The 27,995-nt window shown below is 42.6% G+C and overlaps 1 protein-coding gene and 1 long non-coding RNA gene across 3 annotated transcripts in view; both read left to right on the top strand.

Moving 5' to 3' along the window:
- The window catches only part of ADAMTSL1 (ADAMTS like 1), a 496,501-nt gene that overhangs the window by 51,167 nt on the left and 417,339 nt on the right, over positions 1-27,995 (top strand). For both annotated transcript variants that reach the window (XM_079959104.1, XM_079959106.1), the window contains exon 2: positions 26,762-26,884. In XM_079959104.1, the coding sequence (XP_079815230.1) occupies positions 26,762-26,884 (123 nt within the window). The remainder of the gene's footprint in view (positions 1-26,761; positions 26,885-27,995) is intronic.
- Positions 5,628-7,916, top strand: LOC307206662. The gene is made up of 2 exons (XR_013834468.1): positions 5,628-5,726; positions 7,788-7,916. It is a non-coding gene; the product is annotated as an uncharacterized lncRNA (long non-coding RNA).

The following is a 27,995-nucleotide window of genomic DNA, read 5'->3' on the forward strand; positions in this document are numbered from 1 at the left end:
AGCTTGTTTGGAAATGCCTTTCCACCTGTGCTCCAGGCCTACTACTCAAATGACTAATTAAGCAGCCACACTCCTGGAATGCTTGTAAGCAGCATGCAGATATAATTAAACTTGTAGTGCAGGTGCACACCTGCTGCTGAAAAAAACCATTAGTGCGTGCCCTTGGTGGATCAGTTTCACATACAAAGGCAATGCTAGGTTCTTAGGTGAACTGGCCAATCCCTGCCTATATTGAACAAGCAAAAGAAATAGAAATGAGCAAAATGGATTTGTTTTTTTAAAAGCACTCAAGTTTGAACAGTATTTACTGCCCAAGTATCAAAGTTGCTAGAATCATTGACCTGTTAAATCTTCGTTTGTGCATTCTAGAGGACTTGGACCCATAGACAAACGCTGCATGTTCATCTCATTGTTCCCTCTGCTTTCTGTTACTCTCACTTTATAAAACATTCTCAGTCCTTCCGAACAGCTGATAGCCAACACTAAATGTTGCATAAAGCAGTGCTCCACAGTCCTGTTAAACGTCTTAATGAGTTCTTACAAAAATAAAAATTCATGCAGGTGGTTTGTGGTTAAATAAAGTGTATGTAGCACAGTAAGGAAATTAGGCTCGCTAGCAAGGCCTCTTTGCATCTAAGTGATATTGTCTGAAATCAATCAGTTTTTTGCCTAGTGCCAGGGAATAGTTAGCTACCAATTTGATGGCCGCTTTCAAAACAAACGAAGAACAGATAAACAATTCTGTGTCATGGTAAATATTTTCTGAAGCAGCTTGACAGGAAAGAAAGATAGATATTTTATTGAATCCCGCCCCCACCCCCCAGCTTTAATTACAACACCACATGTTTTTAAATCGTGCATTCTCTTCAAAGGATGCCTTTATTGCTGTAATGCATACTTTTCCAGTTTGCAAATGCTGGGCTTTGTTAGCATCGCAGAAGTTAAGATGCTGCTTGAAATATTTTAAGTGAACTAAGGGCAGCAGCACACATTACAATTGTTGAATCAATGGCTGCATGAATTAGCAGTGTTATTTTTTATTTTTAAAAACCCCAGGTATAGTTAAAGATACAGACTGCAATATGATTACTTAAGTATGCTTTGAGAGAGCCCTGCCCCCAGATAATAATAATAATCATGATGATGATGATGATGATGATGATGATGATGAGGGGCTGGATCCAATCATCCCATTCCACTAGTGGAGTCTACTGCAAGGTTTCCTGCTTGAGTATGGGACTTCCTTCCCTCCTTCCCCTTTTGGCGTAGCATGTGGGGGGCACAGGGACAGTTGCCCCAGGCACAGAATTGTTCAGGGCACAATATTTCAGCATCTGGTGCTGTCACAATATAGCTGTGCACTTCTGTTGCTGGGATCTGCTGAAGACCGCTTCTCCATATGGGCAAGGAAGTGAGATCCCCAGACAACAGAATGACTCTTCTTTTCTTATCTCTCTGGTTGCTGGGTGACGTGGACACCATTAGGCAGTTGAAGGCACATGTGTACTCCATTGGTTTCCTTCCCTCTAATCTGCCATCCTCCATGCGGCCCCGGACGCTGGCAACCCACGCTATGCCACTGCCTCCTCAGTTGGCTTAGGGGGCCAGGAGAACCCCAGAACAGTGCGTGCAGGGAGAAAAGGGCAGGTGGTCCCATTTGACAAGCAGAAATTATTGCGTTGATGGAACAGTTTCCTCAGTGCTGCGCTGAATTCTACTTGGGGTGGATAGAACTCGCCTTTTAAAAATAACTAGATAGCCCAGGCCTGCTCTGAATATCCCGTTCTTGCAGTTCTTAGTTAAAAGAGTTAAAAGGCCGTCTAAAGCCTTGAGGGACGTGGGTGGCACTGTGGGTTAAACCACAGAGCCTAGGACTTGCCAATCAGAAGGTTGGTTGTTCGAATCCCCACAATGGGGTGAGCTCCCGTTGTTTTGTCCTTGCTCCTGCCAACCTAGCAGTTTGAAAGCACACCAGCGCAAGTAGATAAATAGGTACCACTCTGGCGGGAAGGTAAACGGTGTTTCTGTGCGCTGCTCTGGTTCGCCAGAAGCAGCTTAGTCATGCTGGCCACAAGACCCGGAAGCTGTACGCCGGCTCCCTCGGCCAATAAAGCGAATGAGCGCTGCAACCCCGGAGTCAGCCATGACTGGACCTAATGGTCAGGGCTCCCATTACCTTTACCTAAAGCCTTGAAAGCATTCTGTCATGTGCTTCCGCTCCTCCCTAACCCAATCTGTGCACAATAGCTTAAAAGCCTGCAATGAAGTAACAGGTGTATTGAAGCCCACAGGGGTTACATAGGCACAAGTTTGGGTCAAAACACAATGGCAAATCCTAAATCAGATGAGATGAATAGCAACTAAATCTGAGATGAACAGCAACTAAATCTGGATCTCGTTTTCCTCCAATGTAAATGGGGGCTAAGCAGAATTAAAAGCTCATTTTGGAAGGGGAGTCCATTTGGAGGGCAGAGTTCATGAAGCCTGGAGGGGGGGGACAGATTTTCTTAGCACTTTATGTGTTATAACAGCACAACCAGGGCATTTTTAAATCTCACAATTCTCTTTTTCGCTTGGCAGTGGTTCTTACTATTTTGATAACTTTTTAACCTCTCATATCAGACCAACTTCAGTCCTGAAATGAACAAACCAGCATTGCCCAGTCAGGAGATTTGGGTGTGGGGACCACAGAAAGAACAGCTATGCCAAATCAAATGCTTTCAAACAAACATTCAGACTAGCACCTAATGAAATTGCCATTTTTTTAAAAAAAAATATCCCGTTTTATGTTGGTGCATAAGCAAATGTTGAAGAAAAACTGTCGAATGAAAATATTTCATTGCCTGCTGACATATTAATACGATACTTTTTTTAGAAGGGTGGTTTTATTCAAAAACGAACTTGGCAATCACCTATTATGTCTGGGAAGCTGCATAAAATTGCTGACAGATAAAATTAGGGCTGAGTTATAGCTAAAATGAACTTTGCCGCTCAGCCATTTCAAAGCCAACCAGTTGAACATCTCCTTGCAGATTGTTAGACTGAGAAATAGTGGGTGAGCATAGCCCTGTGCCATCGCTGAAGGAAGTTGTCTTCTGCATACATTTGGCATTCCCCTAGAAGAGACAGAAGCATCTTCCTTTTGTTGACATTGACACCATTTTGCTTTCAAAACCTCTGTTCTTGCCATTAGAGATTAGAATAAAATCTAAGGACACAACTTAATTGAAAAATAATAACCAGTATAGGATGTTGTTGTGTATCCGCTTTGACATTTGACCAGAGATGTACTTGTGGATCTCACAGTCATTGTATGTCATGATATGTTGTTCTTGGCATCCGTCTGTCTTGGGAGACAATGGAAGAGTGTGTCTTCGTGGGCAAAGTCTAATCTCTGGAGTGTTACAGCACGTACTGTAGTTGTAGAAATTGATACAGGAGAGACATGTTTTATTGCAGGTGGGACAGATGAGGGTGATAGGAGATGGCATGGCTGGAGAGGAGGTAAGGTTGAAGGAATGGTGAATGGCATGCAGAAAAGAACATGGAGAACTATATTGGGGTTAGAGAGGGAGTTCAGATGTAAATAAGTCCACCTTATTTGTGGTGTGAGTGGCTTGCTTAGATAAAAGAATGATAAAAGTCCCTGTTCTCTCCCCAGCTCCTTTCTTCCCAGGCACACCTCACATCTTTTAATCCAAACGCAACAAACCCCCAAGTTTAAAGATACACAAGTTAGAAAGAAGTTCAAAATGATTTTTAAATAAGTGGGACAATGCTAACGGCAACAAAACCAGCTTCACAATATTCCAATCCCAAAGCCTGTTTAGATCCCTCAGCTTCCATAGCATTGGAGGCTGCTAACTTTGATAGATGCTAATATGTGCTAAAGTGTTTGCTGGTGGTTGCAATGCTTCTGCTGCCTTTTAGCTCCCCTTCAACAGGGCTGGGCAATAAGTAGCTTTCAACATAGCACTGTATCGCCAGCTATACACTGCAGCAATATACTGAGCTGGCAGGGTTAACAAGAGCTGCAGGAATCGAGAGAAGCATTGGCTGGCTTCACAGTTTCCCCCACATTGTTATTTTTGCATAGCTCTCTCTCTCACACACACATCATGATAAACCAGGTCAAAAATTATGAAATGGATATAGCAATATGAGCTTCAAACCAGTTTTGGATGATATATTGTTGTATCTCCCAGCCCTATCCTTCACTTAGGGTTCTGGGTTTTAAGGTTTAATGTTTTACTATGTTTTCGAGGACATGGGTGGTGCTGTGGGTTAAACCACACAGCCTAGGACTTGCCGATCAGAAGGTCAGCGGTTTGAATCCCCGTGACGGGGTGAGCTCCTGTTGCTTGGTCCCTGCTCCTGCCAACCTAGCAGTTCAAAAGCACATCAAAGTGCAAGTAGATAAATAGGTACCGCGCCGGTGGGAAGGTAAACGGCGTTTTTGTGTGCTGCTCTGGTTTGCCAGAAGCAGCTTGGTCATGCTGGCCACATGACCCAGAAGCTGTCTGCGGACAATAAAGCGAGATGAGCGCCGCAACCCCAGAGTCGGTCATGACTGGACCTAATGGTCAGGTGTCCCTTTACCTTTACATCTTTTCATATACACTGGAAGCTGCCCAGAGTGGCTGGGGCAACCCAGTCAGATGGGCGGGGTACAAATAATTTTATTATTATTATTATTATTATTATTATTATTATTATTATTATTACTTATAATTGTTATTTTGTGAGTATGTGTTAGTGACTTGATTGCCTTAGGAACTGGGCAATCAGAAGGGTGACCGATTGGTAATAGACCATGTACCTTGCATTGAAAAGGTCCCAGCTTTAACCTCTTACATCTCCAGGTAGGAGATGTCTGAAATCCCTGGAGATCGGCTGCTAGTCATTGTTGACAACACCAAGCCAAATAGACACCCCCCCCCCCCCCGGTCTTACTTATACTAAGAGAGCGTCCTGCCTTCCTATATTTGGGCAGATTATTTCATGCAAGTGTACCTAGTGAAAACATCTGCTCGGTTACATGTGTGCATTTGGTTTAATTAAGAAAACTGTGGATGAAATTATGGTTTATGCATAAACAAGTTTGAGAAGAAAGTGGGAGTTCTCGACACCAGAAGGTTAGCTTTTAGAAAATTACTCTTGGCAGACAAGAGGGCTGGGCTAATCTTCTGTGTGCCTGTCATCCTGTCAAGTTGAGAATGTAGCAAGTACAGATTTCATATTTTGGGGGGTGGGGTGGGGGGTGGCGGAGTATGAAATAAAAATTTCATAATGTAGCTGGGGATTTGTAGTTAATGCAGCGCAGCATATTGCACAGCTGTGAGCCTCTTTTTTGGTGTGTGCCAGCCTTCATCTGCTAGTGAGAAAGTTCTCCTAAGCCAAAACAGGCCATATGAGCCTACAGGGCTGAGCAGCTAGCAGGGAAGCAGCAGATGATGAAACAATTCTTTTTATTTAAACCAGGGTAGTGGGCGGGGTGGGGGGTGGAGGACTCCCAAAAGCCAGCCTTGTGATTTATTTCCTTACTTACCAGATGTACTGTGCTCTTCTACATCACTGAGGCAATATTCTCTGATGTAATAACGAGATAAAGTGTGTTGATGGGTTGTGCATAGAAACGAGGAGAACTGAGGGCAAGTTGAAAAATAGCTGCAGTGCATGTCTACTCAGAAGTCAGCCCCATTGAACTCAGTAGGGCTTGCTCTCAGGTAAGTAGGCACAGAATAGCAGCTTGATGTCCATATGTCTATCTGTGTGTGAAGAAAGGTTTCAAAATTGCCACCACATTTGCATTGTTAGTATAACACTCTGATCACAGTTCAGCCCCCCAAATTCTTTTTGTATGGAAAGCTGTTTTTTCTTAGCCTTTGCAATTCTTTTCCAGGCAATCATTGCTGTCAGTGCTGTTGGGAAGGTTAGTGACTTAGGGACTGGGTGTGTAGAGGAGAGAGGTTCAAGTTACTTTGGCAGCTTGTGGATTATTAGCAGGAAACAGCAATGAGGACTCTCATTTTTTTCTTTCTTTCTGTTTTGCTACTTGTGCAGAAATTACAAGCGTGTATGCTGTTTCTGTGACATACACACAAACAAACAATTTGCGCTACACATAGCACCCTTGTGAAGTACCCCACCCCACCCCCATTGCCAGAGGATAGATGTTTGCATGTTGTTTGTAATTCACAGGAAGAATTTTTGTGTGTGTGTGAATGCTGTTGGCTAGACCCCAATGGGAGTTGGAAAGAGATTGTATGTGAAGATTGTTAACAGGGAAGATGCGAGGGTCAGGTCTGGCAGATGGTAGATGGACTACATAATAAATTTAGGAGTCTGCCAAATACACTGTTGACAGCTGCCCAGTTTTTTGCAATTCTTCAGCACGCTATTATCAAATCAGTAAAACCGTTTAAATGAAGGGGGAAAGAGCAAGAATATAATATCCTTTTCATTTTATTTTAGGATAGGATGAGAGTTGAGCCCCCCCCCTTATTTTTACAGGCAATACTGGCTACAAACATTTTGGAACAATTAGAATTTATTTGCCATTGGTTTGAACACAACAAACTGTTAGGTGATTAATAGCTGTGCATCAAGAAATATGGAAAATGTTCCCTGGTTGTTTATCCCTCTGCCACTTTTGTGCACTGTGCAGTTTTCAGAGTGGACGATAACTGCTGCTGTTGGCCTCTGTCTGTCTCGGGTGACAGTGGAAGAGTGCGCCTTCAGGGGTGAAGTCAAACCATTGGAGAGTCACAGCGCCTGCTGTGGTTGTAGAGACAAATACAGGAGATACATGTTTTGTTGCTGTTGGGGCAGATGAAGGCATCCGGTTGAGCTGATGCAGATGTACCATAGCATTTCTTCTTTCTGCACTCTTCTCAGTGGTCATTCCTTCTCTGGTCACTGCTGTGGATACACAACTTGACTGATTGTCTCCTGGCACTATGGTTGTCTGCAAGGGATTCCCACATGGTGGGGTTAATGTCACCAGCCTTTGCGTCACATTTCCAGACATCTTTGTAATGCAAAAGCAGAGTTGGTCTGCCAATGAGCTTGTTGTCTGATCAATAGAAGTGGGAGAACACCCACACCCACGCACCCACCCACACCCACACACCCCTTCTGCTTATCCTTGAAACAGCTGCTTGCATAATCTGCTCATTTCATCTTTCTATGTGTTTATAAATACAGTACTGGTGTTTCATTTCGTTTTTCAAAACACAAACTGGGGAACTGAACAGTGTATTTCAATAGTTGTGTTTGATTTAGCACTTACCGTACTTAAGTGACTCCCCCTACATTTTCCAATTTGAATGCTCTAGTCTTTGGTTAATGTAATAGTTCTAGTTCTGATTTTGGATAGCAACCACCCACTGGTGATGGACTCTACCTTAGAAGAGGGAAGTCAACTGCTACAGTTCTCATGACTGGGTGGGAGATTTCACTTCTTCTGGAACCTCATTGTTCATAGCAAAATTTACCCCCCCCCCCGAATTCCTGGGCCACTCAGTTACATGGAACACTGAGGCATTGCCTTTATGCAGAACACATATGGAAAAGTGTTAAAGATGAGCTTCCATTATTCTGCTGTGACATCCTTTTGTTTCTCATTAAGCAGAGTCCACATGGCTCTGCTTATCATCCCTGTACATTAAGATGCTCTAAGGAATGATATTCAATGTGGTGAACAAATGCTTCCTCTCCTTGTCTTTTTCCTGAATTGGGCCTTGCCCTAATATCTGTTCTCACGTTAGATGTGGGTTTTCTTTCAGATTAGAAAATGACTAGAAAGATCAGACAAGATTTTGAACTATGGCTCATTGAAGATTATCAGCCCAGTCTCAAAGCAAAACAACAACAGTTCAATGCAAACTTATTAAAACAGAATGATGTTAGGCTGAGTGTGGTTTCTGAGTCTGTTGAATAATGACTTTTTTATTGAAAATGTTATGGCGAGGCCAGCCACACTTAGCATTTATAGTGGAGGGGAAAGCCAAGCTTTTATCCATGTGAACTGTACAGCAGAAATTGTATATGTACATAATCATGCAATTTGTATCCAAGAGTACACAATGTTAAAAAGGGCAAAAACTTTCTTAAAATATCCAAAAGCCATATTAACACCCAAATTAATGGAATATAACAACTTTCAGTATTTAATTTGTTGTCACAAGGAAATAATTACATATAATGGAAAGACGTTTAATGCTATTATACAATTATGATCCAGACAGGCCTCATCTCACCAAAACAGAGATATGAAAAAGGTTAAACACCAGTTATTAATGGAATGCAAATTTAGAAAGAACACCCCACACACACTTTTCAATGTTAGATGTTTTTCTTCATAATTCTTGCCAGACTTATACAGATAGGATAAATCTCAGAGATTTTGTATCCATCTGCCATTAAGTCCCCAAAAATGCAACTCTGGTTTCAAGAAGAGAGAGACATACTCTTAAGTCTTTAAAGCTAGATCAGAACAAAGCAGAGGCCAAACTGTTCACATTCCTAGTTCCTTAGCTTGCCTTTCAGGGGTTTAAGTATACTCATGCTTCCATATGTCTGTATTTAAAATATTTGAATAGACATTTGTAGGATTGCGCTGGTGGGTACATATTTTCTTATAAGAGACCGTCTTTCAAAAATACACAGAACATTTTACAGAGGGCAGTAGCACAGAGCATCTAATGGTGCTGTGAGGAAAAACCATGCTTTAAGAAGTTGCCTTGGTCCTGATCCAAAGTTCACTTTCAACAGACAGAAATGCCCTTTCTGCCTTTTGAGTGGTGAGGTGGCATTTGCAGATTCTTCTTGGAGTTTCCAGTGCCATCAGCTGCCAGCATTCCAGAGCATCATCCAACCCTCTGGAGAGCAGTGTGGGAGGTGATGCTGGGGACCTCAACTTGTAGCCAAATAACTACCGATATAGCAGCTCCTCTCCCCCATGCTTTTTAACATCTACATGAAGTCGCTGGAAGAGATCATCAGGGGGTTTGGACTGGGTGTCCATCAGCATGCAGATGACACCCAGCTCTACCTCTCTTAAGGCGGTGAAGGTCCTGTGTTAGTGCCTGGAGGCAGTTGGAGGATGGATGGCAGCTAACAGATTGAGGTTGAATCCTGACAAGACAGAAGTACTGTTCTTGGGGGACAGGGGGCAGGCTGGTGTGGAGGACTCCCAGGTCCTGAATGGGGCAACTGTGTCCCTGAAGGACCAGGTGTGCAGCCTGGGACTCATTTTGGACTCACAGCTGTCCATGGAGGCGCAGGTCAATTCTGTGTCCAGGGCAGCTGTTTATCAGCTCCATCTGGTACGCAGGCTGAGACCCTATCTGCCTGCAGACTGTCTCACCAGAGTGGTGCATGCTCTAGTTATCTCCCGCTTGGACTACTGCAATGCGCTTTATGTGGGGCTACCTTTGAAGGTGACCCAGAAACTACAACTAATCCAGAATGCGGCAGATAGACTGGTGACTGGAGGAGGCCGCCAAAACCACATAACATCGGTCTTGAAAGATCTATATTGGCTCCCAGTACGCTTCCAAGCACAATTCAAAGTGTTGGTGCTGACCTTGAAAGCCTTAAATGGCCTCGGCCCAGTATACCTGAAGGAGCGTCTCCACCCCCATCGTTCAGCCCGGACACTGAGGTCCAGCACCGAGGGCCTTCTGGCGGTTTTCTCATTGCGAGAAGCAAAGCTACAGGAAACCAAGCAGAGGGCCTTCTCGGTAGTGGCACCCACCCTGTGGAACACCCTCCCATCAGATGTCAAAGAGATAAACAACTACCTAACATTTAGAAGACATCTGAAGGCAGTTCAGGGAAGTTTTTAATGTGTGACATTTTAATGTATTTTTAATCTTTGTTGTAAGCCACCCAGAGTGGCTGGGGAAACCCAGCCAGATGGGCGGCGTACAAATAATAAATTATTATTATTACTACTCCCATACCAGAGAAGTGACCCACCAGATGATGTTCAGTTTCCATTGTCCCTAACCATTGGCCATGCTGCCTAGGGCTAATGTGAACTAGAGGTTCAATCCCCACATGGGACAGCTGCATATTCCCGCATTGTAGGGGGTTGGACTTGATGACCCCCATGGCCCCTTCCAACTTTACAGTTCTATGATTCCATGAAATATCTGAATGGCCACAAGTCTCCAATCCCTGCTCTAAATATATGCTATCCTCCAAGTATATGGATTGCCTCTACATTCTAATCTTAATGGGGAAGTCCTGAACAAAATGTCTAAAATGAGATTTCCAGAATGTGTGAAATTAACACAGGTAAATGGAATTTATATTGTTACAAACATTGGGTGCCACACTCGTTCTCTGCTGAGAAATAGCAAGATCCCAGGGGGTTCCAGGCACTCACCCAGCATCTGTGTTCCTTTGGAGAACTGAGACATGGCAGAGATGGTCATAGCCTTAAGAAACATGGTTTATTCACCTATTTGCACCTTCAGTCTGCATGGAGGGAGTCCAGAGCTTACAGCATGGTCATTTCAAGATGGGCTTGTCCCCCACAGCAGTGCAGCGAGCCTTCATCCATCCTGCCCAAGATGGACCCTAGGATTCTTTCTGCCTCCTTCCTCCTCCTTCTACCCAACACACCTGCTAACAGGTGGCTTTTCCTGACACCTCACACCCAGTTATCCAGGCAAACTTCCAAATCCCCAGTCTCTGTTCACACCTCAGGTCAACAGGGGAGGACAGTTCTTTTGCTATGCCAATGGCCCTCAGTGAGGTCAGTTTTTTTGCACAGGCTAGCCCAGGAATTCCTCTGCAACTTGCATTTCTCCCTTCACATCCCAACTAATCAAAATCCTTCCATTTATTAATTTTTAGAATTTAGGGGGGTACCCCCCAAAAAAACTTTAACAATATGTTTGGTCTGATTTGTAGTTAGTTCAATGTAATTAACAAAGCAGTTGTTTACATGCTCAAAGTCCTTGGGTTACTTCAGAGGGCGAGGCTGCTATTTGCAAATAAACAATCCCAGCTGAGAAAACAGGATGTCACCCTGTCCAGTTCACTTCTCTACTATCTCAGAATACTTTCTAGTCACTGCTTGCTTGCTGTTAGTTGTGAAATCCACCCATCTCTGAATAAGTGAGGTGCTGGACTCAGTACTGATTATGATGAATTACCCAAATGAGAAAGAGGGGGGTTCTTTTCAGCTCACCACTAGTATCTCTGGATCATTTTATTAATTCTTAATACACTGGAATGTTAATAACAATAACAATAATAATAATTTAATAATATAGTCTTAGGCCTTTTAAATACAGATGACAACACAAATAAGGATTTGTGTAGGGTTTGAAATCTCAGGTTAAACAGCCATTCTTTTTTATTATCTACCATGCTGAAATACATTTAAACAACTCAGTTGTAAAAATTATCAGAAAAGATAATTATTTGAGCATATACCATGAAGTTACTGAATATCTATAGCTGAACTATTTCAGTTATCAGCAGAGGAAAAATAACCTTTTCAGACAAAGCCAGCAACCTGATAATTTAGAAGCAGTGGAAAAAACTAACACTCAATAGACATTATTCCTGTTATTCACTTAGAAAACAGTTCTGCTTTATTTTTGTTGTTGTTTAGTCGTTTAGTCGTGTCCGACTCTACGTGACCCCATGGACCAGAGCACACCAGGCACTTCTGTCTTCCACTGCCTCCTGCAGTTTAGTCAAACTCATGCTGGTAGCTTCGAGAACACTATCCAACCATCTTGCCCTCTGTCGCCCCCTTCTCCTTGTGCCCTCCATCTTTCCCAACATCAGGGTCTTTTCCAGGGAGTCTTCTCTTCTCATGACGTGGCCAAAGCATTGGAGTCTCAGCTTCACGATCTGTCCCTCCAGTGAGCACTCAGGGCTGATTTCCTTCAGAATGGATAGGTTTGATCTTCTTGCAGTCCATGGGACTCTCAAGAGTCTCCTCCAGCACCATAATTCAGAAGCATCAATTCTTCGGCGATCAGCTTTCTTTATGGTCTAGCTCTCACTTCCATACATGACTACTGGGAAGAAGAGCAAAGTGTACTCCTGACGGCAATAAAGAGCAGGATCTACTTTTAAGGCTATCGCCCTGCCATCATATCTGCTGGAGCTTTTAATTGTGCATGCAAATGGGTAGTTACATTGTTTACTAGCGCTCGGCATGTGCCATCTTGTCCTTTAACAGCCTGACAAATGCCAATTTTTCACTGTGTTAAACTTCAGTAGACTCGTCGACCTCACCGTTGGCACAGGCATGCGAGAGCTTGGAAAGGGGCCTTGCGGGCCAAAGATGGGGACCAAATGGCCCTCCAGGTGTGTGGCTGGACTACAACTCCCATCCTCCTTTGCCATTGGCCGTGCTGGCTGGAGCTGATGGGAGCTGTTCACAGTGCAATGGCAAATCCAAGCCAGCCAATTGTGCTTGAGGAGGGTGTCATGAGAATCATGGCCAAGGGTAGAAAGGAATTTGCATTCTAGGAAAGCAAACTGTTGTGTTAGGAAAGTTCATCTACAGAAAGTTGTTGTTGTTGTTTAGTCGTGTCCGACTCTTCGTGACCCAATGGACCAGAGCACACCAGGCACTCCTGTGTTCCACTGCCTCCCACAGTTTGGTCAAACTCATGTTAGTAGCTTCGAGAACACTGTCCAACCATCTCGTCCTCTGTCGCCCCCTTCTCCTTGTGCCCTCCATCTTTTCCAACAGCAGGGTCTTTTCCAGGGAGTCTTCTCTTCTCATGAGGTGGCCAAAGTATTGGAGTCTCAGCTTCAGGATCTGTCCTTCCTGTGAGCACTCAGGGCTGATTTCCTTTAGAATGGATAGGTTTGATCTTCTTGCAGTCCATGGGACTCTCAAGAGTTTCCTCAACAACATAATTCTGCTTTATACTCCAATGAAAAGCTATCCTGATGGTTCTGGTTCTTGGATCAAAAAGCTTTCTACTTAACATTCTACTTAATGTGCTTACAAATCCACCTGTGTAACAAAAAGGATGGAAATTGAAATTTAAGGCACTTTGGCTTAACTATAGCTTCATATAAGTAGTAAACATGTTTTACTGTCTGCAGCACAGAAGTAGCAAATCATGGGTAGGCAAACTAAGGCCCGGGGGCCAGATCTGGCCCAATTGCCTTCTAAATCCAGCCTGTGGATGATCCGGGGATCAGCGTGTTTTTACATGAGTAGAATGTGTGCTTTTATTTAAAATTCATCTCTGGGTTATTTGTGGGGCATAGGAATCCGTTCATCCCCCCCCCCAAAAAAAATATAGTCCAGCCCCCCACAAGGTCTGAGGGACAGTGGACCAGCCTCCTGCTGAAAAAGTTTGCTGACCCCTGTAGTAAATGCATTTTAGAGTCACAGATTTTCTTAACTGTGATGTGCTTAACATCAACTGTGATATTAGGGTTAACATCAGGGTTAATATTACGTGAAAGGGATATTTCCCCACAACAATTACTGCATTTCACAGGGAAAAGTCTGGAAAACCATCTAATTAATTCTTACTCCTGTCCCCTTTTTGGAAGGTGGTGGTGACTTATTTTGTTCCCATGTGTCATTTTTGGTTGGGCTCCATTTATTATGGTTTGTGACCTCAAAAGCCAGAAGTGGCCCAGGCCTCAACAGACCTCTGAGAGGACCTGATGAGCTCCCACATCAGTAAGATTCCATTGCCCCTGCAACTCTTCAGACCAGTTGTCACCATAGCTGTCAACTTTTCCCTTTTCTTGCGAGGAATCCTATTCAGAATAAGGGAATTTCTCTTTAAAAAGGGAAATGTTGACAGCTATGGTTGTCACAGGATAGGATACCAGTGACCCTGAGAGGAACATTCAGTTGTTTCTGCCATTGGTCCTAGACCAGCCAGGATGCCAATGTCATGATAGACCCAGTGGCATCTAGTAATTCAATTGACCCTGCTTTTGCTTCCAAGCATATCATTCCAATCAAGATAAGGCTTTGCTTGTAACCATAGGGCTATAGGTCCCTATGACCCAAGCCATTGATACACACACCACACAAATGCTGAGAACTGCTTCTTCCCTCACACATGCTATTTCAGCCTGTATTGCCAGTGTTGAGCATGTTTCTTTTGGGAGGCAGGAATTGTAGTGACTGAATGCTGGGAAAGCTATCTGGCTCAGCTCCCACTGCTGTGTATTAATAACAGAAGGCAGCAGAGATGACTGTACCTGTCATCTCCATGTAGTTGCCAGCTCTATCTGGGTTAAAGAGAACACCACCTTCTAATGCTGTATACAAGTCAAAAGTAATCAATCATTCATTAAGAAAGTACATTTCGCACCATATACAGAAATAATGTGCACTGAAGGATAACCAAAAAAAAATTGTTTTAAGAGCTCTTGGTCCTTCATACATCTTCTGAAAATGGCAGAATGTAGCTCTTGGTAATGGAGGAAGCTGAAAGCATATTCTTGCTTTCCCCATGAAAATCCTTGTATGTCTGTTAAACAAAACCCAAGCACTACTGTGGCTTAATAAGGTTATGAACACTGCATGAAATTCAGCCTTAAAACAGTAAGAAGTATACTGTAAAATAGCAGGAAGTTTGTCTTCTACAAAGTACGGTATGTCTATATGCTTTCACTCTTCCTTTGTCTGAACACATGGGAACCCTATTTAAGATACTTTTTGTAACTGGTTTACAACCCTAGTAACAAATAGTCAAACTCTCCACTTCAACAGCATATAAGGGACATAAGCTGTAGAGTTGTTGCAACACCTCTGGCACTAAGTAGCGTTGCCTCTTAGCACAATTTTTTGCACCAAAGCCAGCAGTCATGATGAACAACAATTTTCTAATATTCCATTTCATCCCAAGTCACTGCTGCTTTGAACAAAATGAGGCCTTTGTGATTGCTCAAAAAAACCACAACTATCCTCTTTAGTGATTGCAGGTCATGCTGTGATGCTGGTTTTCCCGAGTTGAAAGACTGAAATTCTTTAAAATGACATATGACTGCCGAGTAATTTCTCTCCACATGCCCCCATCCCAATATATTCAACCACCTGTATATTTGTATCTTGTCTAATATGCTGCTCTTGAAATGTTAATTAAAATGAACTGTAAGCTGACTAAATGGATGCCAGTTGACTTAATGGAAGTGCAAGGTTCTTTCGAGAAGAATGATAGAAATACAGTGGTACCTTGGGTTACATACGCTTCAGGTTACATACACTTCAGGTTTCAGACTCTTCTAACCCAGAAATATTATCTCGGGTTAAGAACTTTGCTTCAGGATGAGAACAGAAATTGTGCAGCGGCGCAGCGACAGCAGGGGGCCCCATTAGCTAAAGTGGTGCTTCAGGTTAAGAACAGTTTCAGATTAAGAACAGACCTCCAGAACGAATTAAGTTCTTAACCCGAGGTACCACTGTAGGCATGAAACGTCAGAACTGGTTGTGAAATGGGCTCCGAGGGTGGACTTGGGCCTTTCAAATTTCAATGATGCTCTGTGCAAGGCCAAACTTTGGTGCCTCTCTGCCTCTTGTCTTCCATTCTGCTCAGTTCACTATGTCACAGTTGCGATGCTTACTGTATTCTTGTGAAACATGGACCAATTATAAACACCATCTCCAACTCCTCAAAAGATTCCATCAACAGTGTCTCCGAAAATTTTTACATATCACTTGGGAAGACAGGCAAACTAATAGCAGTGTACTGGAAGAAGCAAAGATCACCAGTGTCAAAGCAATGATTCTTCAACATCAGCTTTGTTGGACTGGGAATGTTGTGCAGATGCCTGATTATCGTCTTCCAAAGCAACTACTCTATTCCAAACTTAAAAATGCAAAGCATACTGCTGGTGGTCAACAAAAAAAGGTTTAAAGACTGTCTCAAGGCAAATTTTAAAAAATGTAGTATAAACACTGACTGTGAGCACTCCAATTGGAGAACAGCCTTTACCAAAGGTGTTGTGGGCTTTGAAGACACTCAAACTCAGGACGCAAGGGAGAAACGTGCTAAGAGGAAGGCACACTTGGCAAATCCACACCGTGATCAACTCCTGCCCAGAAACCTATGTCCCCACTGTGGAAGGACATGTGGATCCAGAATTGGCCTCCACAGTCACTTAGGGACCCATTGTTAAAACCGTGTTTATGGAAGACAATCTTACTCGGCCTCGAGGCATCGCCAAAGAAGAATAAGAAGCCCTGCAGCAGCACCTAGGCTTGTCACTCAGTGTGGCAGAACCTGTCACACTGCCCTAATCCTCCTTTCTGGGTTATAAGACTATTGCATGGTTATAGATGTTTTTCTTTTTTAAAACCCAGAAATAGTACAGTGGTACCTCGGGTTAGGTACTTAATTCGTTGCGGAGGTCCGTTCTTAACCTGAAACTGTTCTTAACCTGAAGCACCACTTTAGCTAATGGGGCCTCCTGCTGCTGCTGCGCCACTGGAGCACGAATTCTGTTCTCATCCTGAAGCAAAGTTCTTAACCTGAAACACTATTTCTGGGTTAGCGGAGTATGTAACCTGAAGCATATGCAACCTGAAATGTATGTAACCCGAGTTACCACTGTATAAGAATGCCCATGCATGTGAATGCAGTAGATACAGTTCAAGTAAAACAAACTATTTGGTCCTCTTGCGTTTTAAGATCATATTCATATTCTCTCTCTCTCTCTCTCTCTCCCTCCCCCCCCCCAAATTAAAATCCGTAGGGCTTAAAAGTCCTTAACTGTATATATAATTTTTTGAAAGAAATCTTACATGGAGGTTGCATTTAAAAGCAGTTACGGAACTAAAGATTCGAAAGGCACATACTGGCATTAAATAGAAGTTCACTGATTTTGTCCCTTAGCTTTTAATTTTATTATTATTTATTAAATTTGTCGGTCACTTTATCTCATCCAGGGCAACCGGAAGCGACTTACAGTCAAAGAAACAGACAGTGAACCCCACATAGATACATTAAAACCAAGAGGATAAATGTTTTTAAAAGCATCCCACACCAAGCTTAAATATCTTTAGCAAGGAAGGAAGGAATAAAGGAAGCTGGTTTATACCAAGTCAGACCACTGATCTCTCTAACTCTGTATTGTTTACACTGGCTAGCTGTGGTTCCTCAGAGTTCCTCAGATAAGGGACATCCCCATCTCTACCTGGGATAGAACATCAGACCTTTTCAGTGCCAAAAGTCTCAGGCTCTTTGAGCTGCATCTCTTCTCCCAGCAATGATGAAAGCCTCTGTCCCGTGCCATCATCATATAGAATAACATAATATAGAAAAAATAAATTTCGTGTTTACTGCACAATGATCTGAGAACAGTTAAAAAGTTTGAGCTGCAAGAGTGTGACCCAGCTTGTTTCATTAATAACACATGTGACAAAGATCAGAGCATATCCAAATTGGAGAGATAAAAAGAAAAAAATTCCAGCATCGTAAAAAAACTATATTCGTATACCATGTAGTATTTTAAAAAAACGGAATAGAGATGCATCAGTTATTAAAACCAGTTTTACCATTGGCAGGAAACATTAAAAATCCCATCCCAATCAAACGCATCTGGGGGAGGGGGGGGGACATAAAAATCAAGCATGGGAAAAAGACCCTCAAACTTAAGACTTCTCACGGAAAGATGGGCCTGATGAAATTATTTAAATGATGCACATTTCCTTTTGATATGGAACTAGCAGGGAACAGCTGATATTAGATATGATGAGAAGTTCTCCACCCGCAACACTGGGTGGAAGGAAACATTGGTTTTAATTTAGCTTGCCACAAAGTGAAAATAAGGCTTTTAAAAAGCCCCCAAACAACCCTGGGTTTACTTGAACATGCAATGGCCAGGATCCAAAGAACTCTACAAGGACTTCCATGTGCCTAGGGGACTGTGGTTTTGTGTTTCTCAAAAACCAGTGTGTGTGTGTGTGTGTGTGTGTGTGTGTGAACAGTCCTACTGAGCATGCGTGTGATGGGTGTTGTCAGTAAGGTAAAAGGTAAAGGACCGCTGGATGGTTAAGTCCAGTCAAGGATGACTATGGGGTTGCGGCGCTCATCTCGCTTTCCAGGCCAAGGGAGCCGACGTTTGTCCACAGTCAGCTTTCTGGAAACCAGAGTGCATGGAAACACCATTTACCTTCCCGCCAGAGCGGTACCTGTTTATCTACTTGCACTGGCATGCTTTCAAACTGCTAGGTTGGCAGGAGCTGGGACAGAGCAACAGGAGCTCACCCCTTCGCGGGCATTCGATCAGCAAGCCCAAGAGGCTCAGAGACTGCCACCTGTTGTCAGTAAGGCCTGCCAAACCCCTGTAAATCAGAAATGTCTGCACCCACATTATGTGTTGGGCAGTACCCAGAATGAACCTGCCACTCAGCTCTTTGATTCTGGGGAATGGGAGTATTTAAAAGCATACTTTGCCCTGCTCCAGACGATCTTTCTAAGGTGTAGCACAGGAAGTAGGCACCTAGATATACCTGTAGTTGATGGAATGGAAACCATCCAGACAACAAAGCTTGATATAAAGTTTCCTACCCTGAAGCACCACCAACTGAGATTTGCACGTGTGTGTTCATCACTTGATGTCCCATCACTTGATAACATGTTGTTGAATGTTTGAATTCTTTCTAGTGGTCTTCTGACCTTTATTCTATGAAGGGGTGTTTACGCCAGTTCCTATATGGACAGAGAACTTTGGATAAAGAATCAGATTGATGTAAGGAGAGGAAGATAAAAGAAATTCAGATATGGGGGTATGGAACTGAGATCCTTAATATTATTGTTATCTATTAAATTTATATGCTGCCCTTTATGTAAAGATTTCAGGGCGGTTCACAAGATAAAAATATAGGGAAAAGGTAAAGGGACCCCTGACCATTGGGTCCAGTCGTGGCTGACTCTGGGGTTACGACGCTCATCTTGCTGTATTGGCTGATGGAGCCGGCATACAGCTTCTGGGTCATGTGGCCAGCATGACTAAGCCGCTTCTGGCGAACCAGAGCAGCACATGGAAACGCCGTTTACCTTCCTGCCAGAGAGGTAACTATTTATCTACTTGCACTTTGACATGCTTTCGAACTGCTAGGTTGGCAGGAGCAGGGACCGGACAACGGGAGTTCACCCCGTCATGGGGATTCGAACCGCTGACCTTCTGATTGGCAAGTCCTAGGCTCCGTGGTTTAACCCACAGCGCCACCCGCGTCCCTTAAAATATAGGATAGAAGACCCAAAAAATAGTTAAAGCAAAAATAAAACAATAACCCCCACCCCATCATCATATATGATGTTTGGACTAGCCTTCTGCAACCTACTGTCCTCAATATGTTTTGGACTATAATTCCCATCACCCCTGACGTTTAGCAAGGACTGATTGAATTATCATAGAATCATAGAATTGTAGAGTTGGAAGGGACTAAAAGGGTCATCTTTTGCCCAAGGTGGGGCTCGAACCATGAGATTAAGGGTCTCATGCTCTACCGACTGAGCTATCCCAAACATCTGGAGGGCACCAGGCTGAGAATGGCTGGTCTAGATCCTGGCTTTTAACGGGGAACCAGAATGATTTGGAAACATTGTGTAAAGACTCATTTTAATCAGGAATTACTAAAAATGGGAATACTGTGGTACCTCGGGTTAAGTACTTAATTCATTCCGGAGTTCTGTACTTAACCTGAATCTGTTCTTAACCTGAAGCACCACTTTAGCTAATGGGGCCTCCTGCTGCTGCTGCACCGCCGCAGCACGATTTCTGTTCTCATCCTGAAGCAAAGTTCTTAACCTGAAGCACTATTTCTGGGTTAGCGGAGTCTGTAACCTGAAGCATATGTAACCTGAAGCGTATGTAACCCGAGGTACCACTGTATGTGAATTATTACTTATCATTATAAAAAATATTTTTAGGCAAGCTTTATAGGTTAAAAACATCTCAAGGCAGTTTAATTTTTTTAAAGTGTAAAATATATAAATAATAAAATTACCTAAAATAGTAGCATTACAATTCCATGTGCAAAATTCCACTGAACTTAAAACTGTTAACTGTTAGGCTTATTCTTTCTTAGCATCTCTCAAACCTCTGAAGATCTTTTGCCCGAACGGTTTTCTAAATTCATCTTTCCTTTTGCTTTTGGGGGACATTTGGTGGCAAACCCTGACTCAACCCACCCATCCCTCAGTTTTTCACAACACCTTTCAAGCTCCAAGTGGGTAAATTTTGTAAAACGTAATTTGCTCAAGCTTATAAAGGATACCCCATCCTTCCTTTTTGTCTTCGCCATGCCTTGGTGGCCCACCAGCAAGGTTGTTCTAATCAACAGGGTTTTAAAGCAGATGTAAAGCTTTGATTTGTTTGCTCCTATATGAGTTCATCTTTCTTTCCCACAGTCTGTTGCCCATATTTTTTTTCAGCTAAGGTTGCTTGGCAGCAGAAGTATTGGCGTGTTGTTGTTTTTTGTTACGTTCTTTTATTCTTTTCCCCCATTCTCCCTTTTTTGCCACTCCATTTGCTGGGGCCATGTTGGCTTTCTCTGTTGTTAGAACACTCTGGGTCAAGTGTAGGCGTGTGCTTGCTTTACAAATAACATCCCCATCACTGCTAATGTCTGCCTCAGATGTTACGTTGCTGGTGGCTTTGTCCGAGGGGGCAACTTCACGCTGTAATCTTGAATGCAAATCACTTTTTGTTGCTTTTGTTCCTTGAGAAAGGAGAGGCTGAAATGGAGCTCAAATAATTTATTTCAATGAATACATTAACCAGGCTTATCTATTGTGGCTGCTTGAGGACTGAAAATAATTAGCACAAAGCCACATTTCCTTCACAGGCCATGGAAAAGAGTCAGAGTCTTGCTGCAAACCCTGAATTCAGTTTCTGTAGAAAGAAAGGTTCGGGGGGGGGGGGAGCAAGAGAGATTTAACATATTTCAAGCGCAGCTAGAATTTCTGGTGGGAACATTTTCAAGCAGAATGAAAAACATTCCCTTGTGAAATATATTGCTATTTGAACTGGGAATTTCTTGGGCTTGTTGTAACACATCTCAGACTGTCCCATTAGTGCAACTCCTTTTTCTTTTAAATAGGGCAGTCAGGTATGGGCACTCTCTTTGTATCCTTGGAGATGTACAGCAAAAAAGTACTTTTGTCTTTAAAAGCATGAACTCAACAAGATAATTCAAAACCATTATCCGGAAGTCGTTAGCAACTTTTCAGGAGTGCTGTAATAAATGATCCGAAACACCTGGGAGAGAAAGAATTGTAGCTAATGCGTTGCAGTATATTGATAATTATTTCATATACAGTGGTACCTCGGGTTACAGATGCTTCAGGTTACAGACGGTTCAGGCTACAGACTCCGCTAACCCAGAAATAGTACCTCGGGTTAAGAACTTTGCTTCAGGATGAGAACAGAAATCACATGGCGGCTGCGTGGCGGCAGCAGGAGGCCCCATTAACTAAAGTGGTACCTCAGGTTAAGAACAGTTTCAGGTTAAGAATGGACCTTCAGAACGAATTAAGTTCTTAACCCAAGGTACCACTCTGCCTGTTTTATATCTCTTTGTTTTACATGTGAAACCTTATTAGTATTATTATTTTTAGCATCTTTTGCAGTCCTGAGCTCATCCAGAGCTTTGGCCCACTTGACCATCTCCCTACAAATGTTGACTATTCATGCATGAATTTCCCCTTTCTTTCATTTCTTATTCACACACCTTCTTTAAATCTCAGTTTATCTGTAACCTCCTTCTGCAGCCACACTGGTTTTTGTGGATCCTTCCTACTCTTCTTTCTTGTTGGATTTGTCTGCATTTGTGCCTTCAAATATTTCACCATTAAGAAACTCCTATGCATCTTCGACTCCCTTTTCTTTGAGTATTTCTCACCATGGAATCTCATCCACTAGTTCCTTAAGCTTGAAACCAGCCTTCTTAAAGTCCAGAGGGCATCACCTACAGTACCCTCAGCTTTCCCTTGCCTCTGTATCATGAAACCCAAGAGGATATGATCACTTTCTCCCAAACTTCCCAGTACTTCCTCTTCGTTGATCAGTTCCTTCCTGTTGGTGAGGTCCAGGTCCCAGGTCCCAAGAGAGACAATCCCTTTGTTGTTGTTTCTTCCACATTCCTGTTAATTAGTTGTTAATTAACTGAGTTCCGTAGATTACATGAACTCAGTTTAACAGTCCATCCTCCACCCAACTATCTCGGGCAAAGAGCAAGGATGTGACTCTTCCATTGGGTTTTAACAACACAGGGTGATAACAGAGTTCTTTACTCTGATGTTCATCCCACCATCTGGCAAATAAGGTATCTGGCCTTTTATAGATTCATTTAATCTATTTTTATTTAAATTTGAATCTTTGGTACACTTCTGGTTCTTGCCATAGTGCACAGTGTATATGCAGAGTTCCCTTTTGCTTTAATCTTGCTGGGTGGTTAATTTTCACGAGATCGCTTTTAGCTCTCGTATTTCGTGAAAGTAAATAGTATTCCCCTCTTTCTCTTTTACGCATGACTTTATAACTTCAATCATATTCTCCTCTTTGAAAGGGACTCCTTCAAAAGCATCTAAACATAGGCTTGATGTGACTGCTTACAATTTTTGTCTCTTTTCAGCACCCCTTATATTTTTCTCTCCTTCCCCACTCCCTTTTTATATGAAAATAAACCCACCCTTGCTTGAAGCAACACAGCAGTGCTAATCAGCAAGTGTTTTTGGCAGCGAGCAGCAATGCGGACACATCTGGAAGGCCTAACAGGAACTCATTCCTTGTCCAAGTAACTTTGCAGAGCAAGAGGCCTGGGATGCACTAACAGGGCATTTTTGTGATGGTACAGAAATGTTTGCTCTCTCAGTCAGTCAAGAGAAGTCAGGACCTTATCATAAGCAATTAGCACTCATTAAGTGTCATTTCGCACTGAAACATTTTTAATTCCTCTCCTGCTGGGACTGCACCGTATCTTGAGCCAGTTAATCATAAACACAGATTCCTTGTGTTTAATTATAAGCATCGTGACTGCTGCCTATCCCTGGGCTCAATAAATTGAGCTCATGCTAATCTCTGGCTGCTGATAATTGAACCAAAGAAATCAGAAACGGGATATAAAGCAGCCAGAGATTTATGCCTCTTTTGAGGAGCTTCCGTGTTGAGGAGAACAGCAATAAAGACCTTGTGGACCTCCAGATGTTGTTGTACTACAACTCCCATGTGTCCAGCTGGCATATTCAGAGATGATGTGAGTTGTAGTCCAAAAACGTATCAAGTTAGCCACCCTAATTTGCAGCAGCAAAAAAAGAAAAAAGGTTCAGAGCACAGGTGGCATTTTTAAATTGAAAAATAGTCCACTTGACCTGTTCTCAAGAAAATAATTTCTGCCCCTTATTTCTTATTTTAGGGCCCTTGTATTTACTGGACCGCCTCTCCTGGGATGCCCCACAGAGGACCTTAAGGTCCATGAATAATCATAGTTTAGCGGTCCTGGGCCCTAAGGAAGTCAGATTACCACCAGGGCCAGGGTCTTCTCAGTGATGGCTCCGACCTGGTGGAATGCTCTGTCCCAGGAGACTAGGGCCCTTCAGGATTTAACCTCCTTCCGCCGGGCCTGTAAGACAGAGCTATTCCGCCTGGCCTTTAATTTGAATTCAGCCTGATCTTTTATTTCCCTTCTCTCCCCTCCCCCTCCCCTTTTATGAAGATCACCCGCTCTGAGACCCCACAGCCAATTCTCCCCTGCCCTCCTCGCTGGCCCAAGGAGGACTAATTCAGCCAGCTAGTCCTGGTGAATATCTAATGCTTATTAGATGGATTTCCCCTAAATTGATTTCTGAACTTTGAATTTTATTGTTATTCATGTTTATATGCTGTATTTTATGCTGCTTCTATGTTGTATTACAATTAAGTGTTTTAAATTTGTTGTTAGCCACCCTGAGCCTGGTTTTCTGAACCGGGAAGGGCAGGGTATTAATAATAATAATAATAATAATAATAATAATAATAATAATGCCTCTATCTTGAGTGGTGTACATCTGCATAGAGAGTAGCTTCACAAATAATACACTAAGCTGCAAACAGATTTGCATTTATTAAAAATATGTGAGTAACACTGAGCTTACAAGCATGTTCGCCTCTCATAATGAGTAGGTTTCCCCCTGGGTATGGCTCTTTGCTCTTTAGAACTCTCCACAGCTGCAAGCTTGTTGTGGCACTTTACCATTCCTTTTGAGATATTTTTTTCAATTCCCACCTGATTCATGTTATACTCAGTGTTGCTATGGCACAGTGAGTCTTATGTAATACAGTTGGGTGTGTACCTCACTGTTAACCACATAATGCAAAGTCCATGCACCTGTTTTTTCTTAAAAAAAATTCCCTATGCTCATAAAACCATATATGTCTTATACTACAGCAATAATATAATTTTTAACATTTAATTTTACAGCACAAGCGTTCAGTGCACTCAGAAGTGCTGGACTCCTCCCTCTCCTTTTCACAGCCATGAACTCAAGGAATTCTCTCCAACATATTACAAAGTATAAAACTAAGGCTATTCTGTGCTGAGAGACCTCACATTTTCCATCCACCCTTTTCGGTATTATTTTTTTTCTCCACCCCTCTCCTTTCCTCCTCAGTTGATTTCTCTCCAGCCATCTCAACAGAAGGCGCAGTAACTATGAAACACATCACTGCTCATTCTTCATGTGAAAAGATCACATCCTTATACCCTAAAATGCCATATATCTGCCCGTGAGTGGTGGACTGGTCCTGGTTTCCTAGTTAAGACAAAGTCATGTGGTATATAGACAGATGGGTTAAACCCATAGCTTTCCTAATAAAGTGTAAGCTTTCTGAATATTTCCAAGGTAGCTTTGCAGTCTACAAACCAACCAGGGAAGTATAAAAGCAGCAGTTAGAAGTATGAGACAAAAAACTTTCTTGGGCCAATTGCTGTAGCAGGAATATAAGTTGTCAAGCTACAAATTGCTGTTCTTTAAGTTCACCAGATGTGAGCTAACATTACTGTATACTATGCAGGCTGCTAGTAATACATGGTTTTTTTCCTCATACATTCATTCAACCCTAGGTGGGCTTATCGGTGGTGAAGGGAAGTAGCGGTAATGCCACAAGTTGTGACAGGTGGCTGTCAGCCACTCATTGTTAACTACCCACAGAGCCCCAACCCAGCTGCCATCTAGATGTTGTTTGATTGCCACCCTCATTATCCCTGGCCTTTGGCCATGCTGGTTGGGGCTGATGGAAATGTAGTCCAAAGCACAGGTGAGGCTGATCTGGGACATAGCATTATGATGGCTGGCATTTGCAGAGTTTGTATAAATACTAGCCATGACTATACAGGTTATAGTTTTGCTCAGGCCTTGTTCCCTTGGGAGGTGGGGATGGGTCACTGAGAGTGGGTTCACGATACCATTCATTTTAACTCTAAGTGTAGGCAAGTCATGCAATATCTTAATCCATTTTATGAAATCAAAATTTATTTCAAGCTACCTCTCTATACTGTTTATGAATTGTGTCAAAAGGCTTTTCAGCATCTAATGATAACATTAGAAATTGGTCTTTATTTTTGCTTAAGTCCACCACTAATCTTTTTATTATTATTATTGATTTTCCTGGTTTACAAAAGTATGTGCAATCTCTCTCTCTCTCTCTCTCTTTCTCTCTCTTTCTCACTCTCTTTTTTACAGATCAGTTTCATTTGTTGAGACATTAGGAAGAAAAGGGGGAAAGAGGTGGAGGGGGGAAAGGTGGGTGGGGGAGGGGTCGGGTGGCGATGTTTCTATTATACTTAATATATATGGGGTTTTGTGTCAGCATTGCTTGTGCAGGTTCTCTGCTATTCACTTGTGTTCCTTTGGTGGTGAGAGAGGTTGGGGTTGGCCAAGGTTGTGGTTGTTTGTTTGTGATTGGCTGTGGTGATCTTTGTTTTCATGAAATCCACCACTAATCTCATATAAACTGCTGCTTGCCTCGTTTTTATAAAACCAGTCTGGTCATTCTCAATAACATTATCACTTGCTGGATTCTAATTGCTAAAGTCGCTGTTAAATTCTTTGTATTAACATAAATCAGTGATACAGGCCAATAATTTGCACACTGAGTGTGCAAATCTGGTTTGAGTGCAACTGTAAACTTATAAGCTTGGTTGAATGTCATTCATAAATTACCTTTATCAAGTATCTCTTTGTACAATTGGTGCTGATAAATCCAGTGCTTTTTTTCTGGGGAAAAGCAGGGGTACGCATACCCCTAAACATTTTATTAATCTTTGTACTTTTGTCCATTTACTGTATTTATTTCCCCCGATTTGAACTATAAAATGATGACTTTGAGTCAAAATGAGAGTACCCCTAAACATTTTTTAATATATGCTTTTGTGTGTCATCTAGATATGTTGTTTATTTTGTTCTATATCGTCTATATCGTCTTAAACTACATATTTTGGCTTAGCATATAATTCCAAAGAGAACTTGAAAAATTGATCATTTGAGATTTTATAGACTTCATCTTTTCCCACCCTAATAATTGGAATCGTTGCTTTTCCTTTCTTGTTATTTGGGGTTTATTACTCCTGTTGCACTATGCAATGTGTCCATGGTTGGCTGTATAAAAAAAGCTGATCAAATATTTCATTTCCTTATTCATCAGCATATTCCTACACTGTTCTTGTAGACAGTTCAGAAATTGCTATTCCTTTCTGTGATGTTGCCAGTAAAGATAAAGCATTATTTTTCTAAATGATAGTATTTTATGTTTCTAGGTTGGTGGCGACCAAAGCCAGGGAGCCATCTTTCTGCGTGAGTTTACCTTGATTCGGAGAGAGAGTCTTAATGAAGATTTCCTTTCAGATTTGCTGAATACAAACCACAGAATTGAAGATACGGTAGGACCGGCCTATCTTTTAAATAATATGGTGCATGTGAAAAATGGCATTATTCTAAATGGCAGGAGAGAGAACTCAGAGATATTAGGAAGAACAGGTATAATAGGCACTAGAGCCATGGCTGGAACTGTTGGTGGCAAACTCTCCTCACGTAGCAGTGCTCTTCTAGCTCCTTCCTATCCCAGAACTCATAAGGCAGCGGTTCTCAACCTGTGGGTCCCCAGATGATGTTGGACTACAACTCCCATAATACCTGAGCTCTAGCCCTGCTAGCTAGGGGTGATGGGAGTTGTAGTTCAACAACATCTGGGGACCCACAGGTTGAGAAAGGCTGTCATAAGGAAAGAGAAACTTGCACTGTAACAGGTATGAGGGAGAAGAGAGTCAGTTGGTTGAGAAGTGGTCTACAGAGGTCAAGTATGCCAAACTGGAGGGAGATCTACTGCAGCTCTGGCTGCTCTGCCAGGCTGCTCTGAATTCAAGAGAGAAGAGCTGAATGGTGAGCTGGAACCAGTAGCTCAGTCAGTATAGGCTGGGAGCAAACCAGAAGGAGTATTTCCCTCCCATAACCCTTCGGAGGTCTGGCTTTAAGTTGTGACTGTAAGACAAAAGAAGTTGCAGAGCATAGCCTAGTGAAGTAACAAGACTGCACAGAAGTTGAAATTTACCTGCAACAATTGCTCTATAACAGCCTTTCTCAACCTGTGGGTCCCCATCACCCCTAGCTAGCAAGGCCAGAGCTCAGGAATGATGGGAGTTGTAGTCCAACAACATCTGGGGACCCACAGGTTGAGAACCACTGCTCTATAGCATGGGTAGGCAAACTAAGGTCCAAGTGCCTTCTCAATCCAGCCCGCAGATGGTCCAGGAATCAGCATGTTTTTAAATGAGTAGAATGTGTTATTTTATTTAAAATGCATCTCTGGGTTATTTGTGGGGCATAGGAATTCGTTCATTCCCCCCCCCCCCAAAAAAAAAAATATAGTCCGGCCTCCCACAAGGTCTGAGGAACAGTGGACCAGCCCCCTGCTGAAAAAGTTTGCTGACCCCTGCTCTATAGTGTAGGCCAGACTTCACCAACTTACTGTCCTATGCGTTTTGTTGCACTATA

This window comes from Podarcis cretensis, assembly GCF_951804945.1.
Source record: "Podarcis cretensis genome assembly, chromosome: 17".
NCBI classification, from domain to species: Eukaryota; Metazoa; Chordata; class Lepidosauria; order Squamata; family Lacertidae; genus Podarcis; species Podarcis cretensis.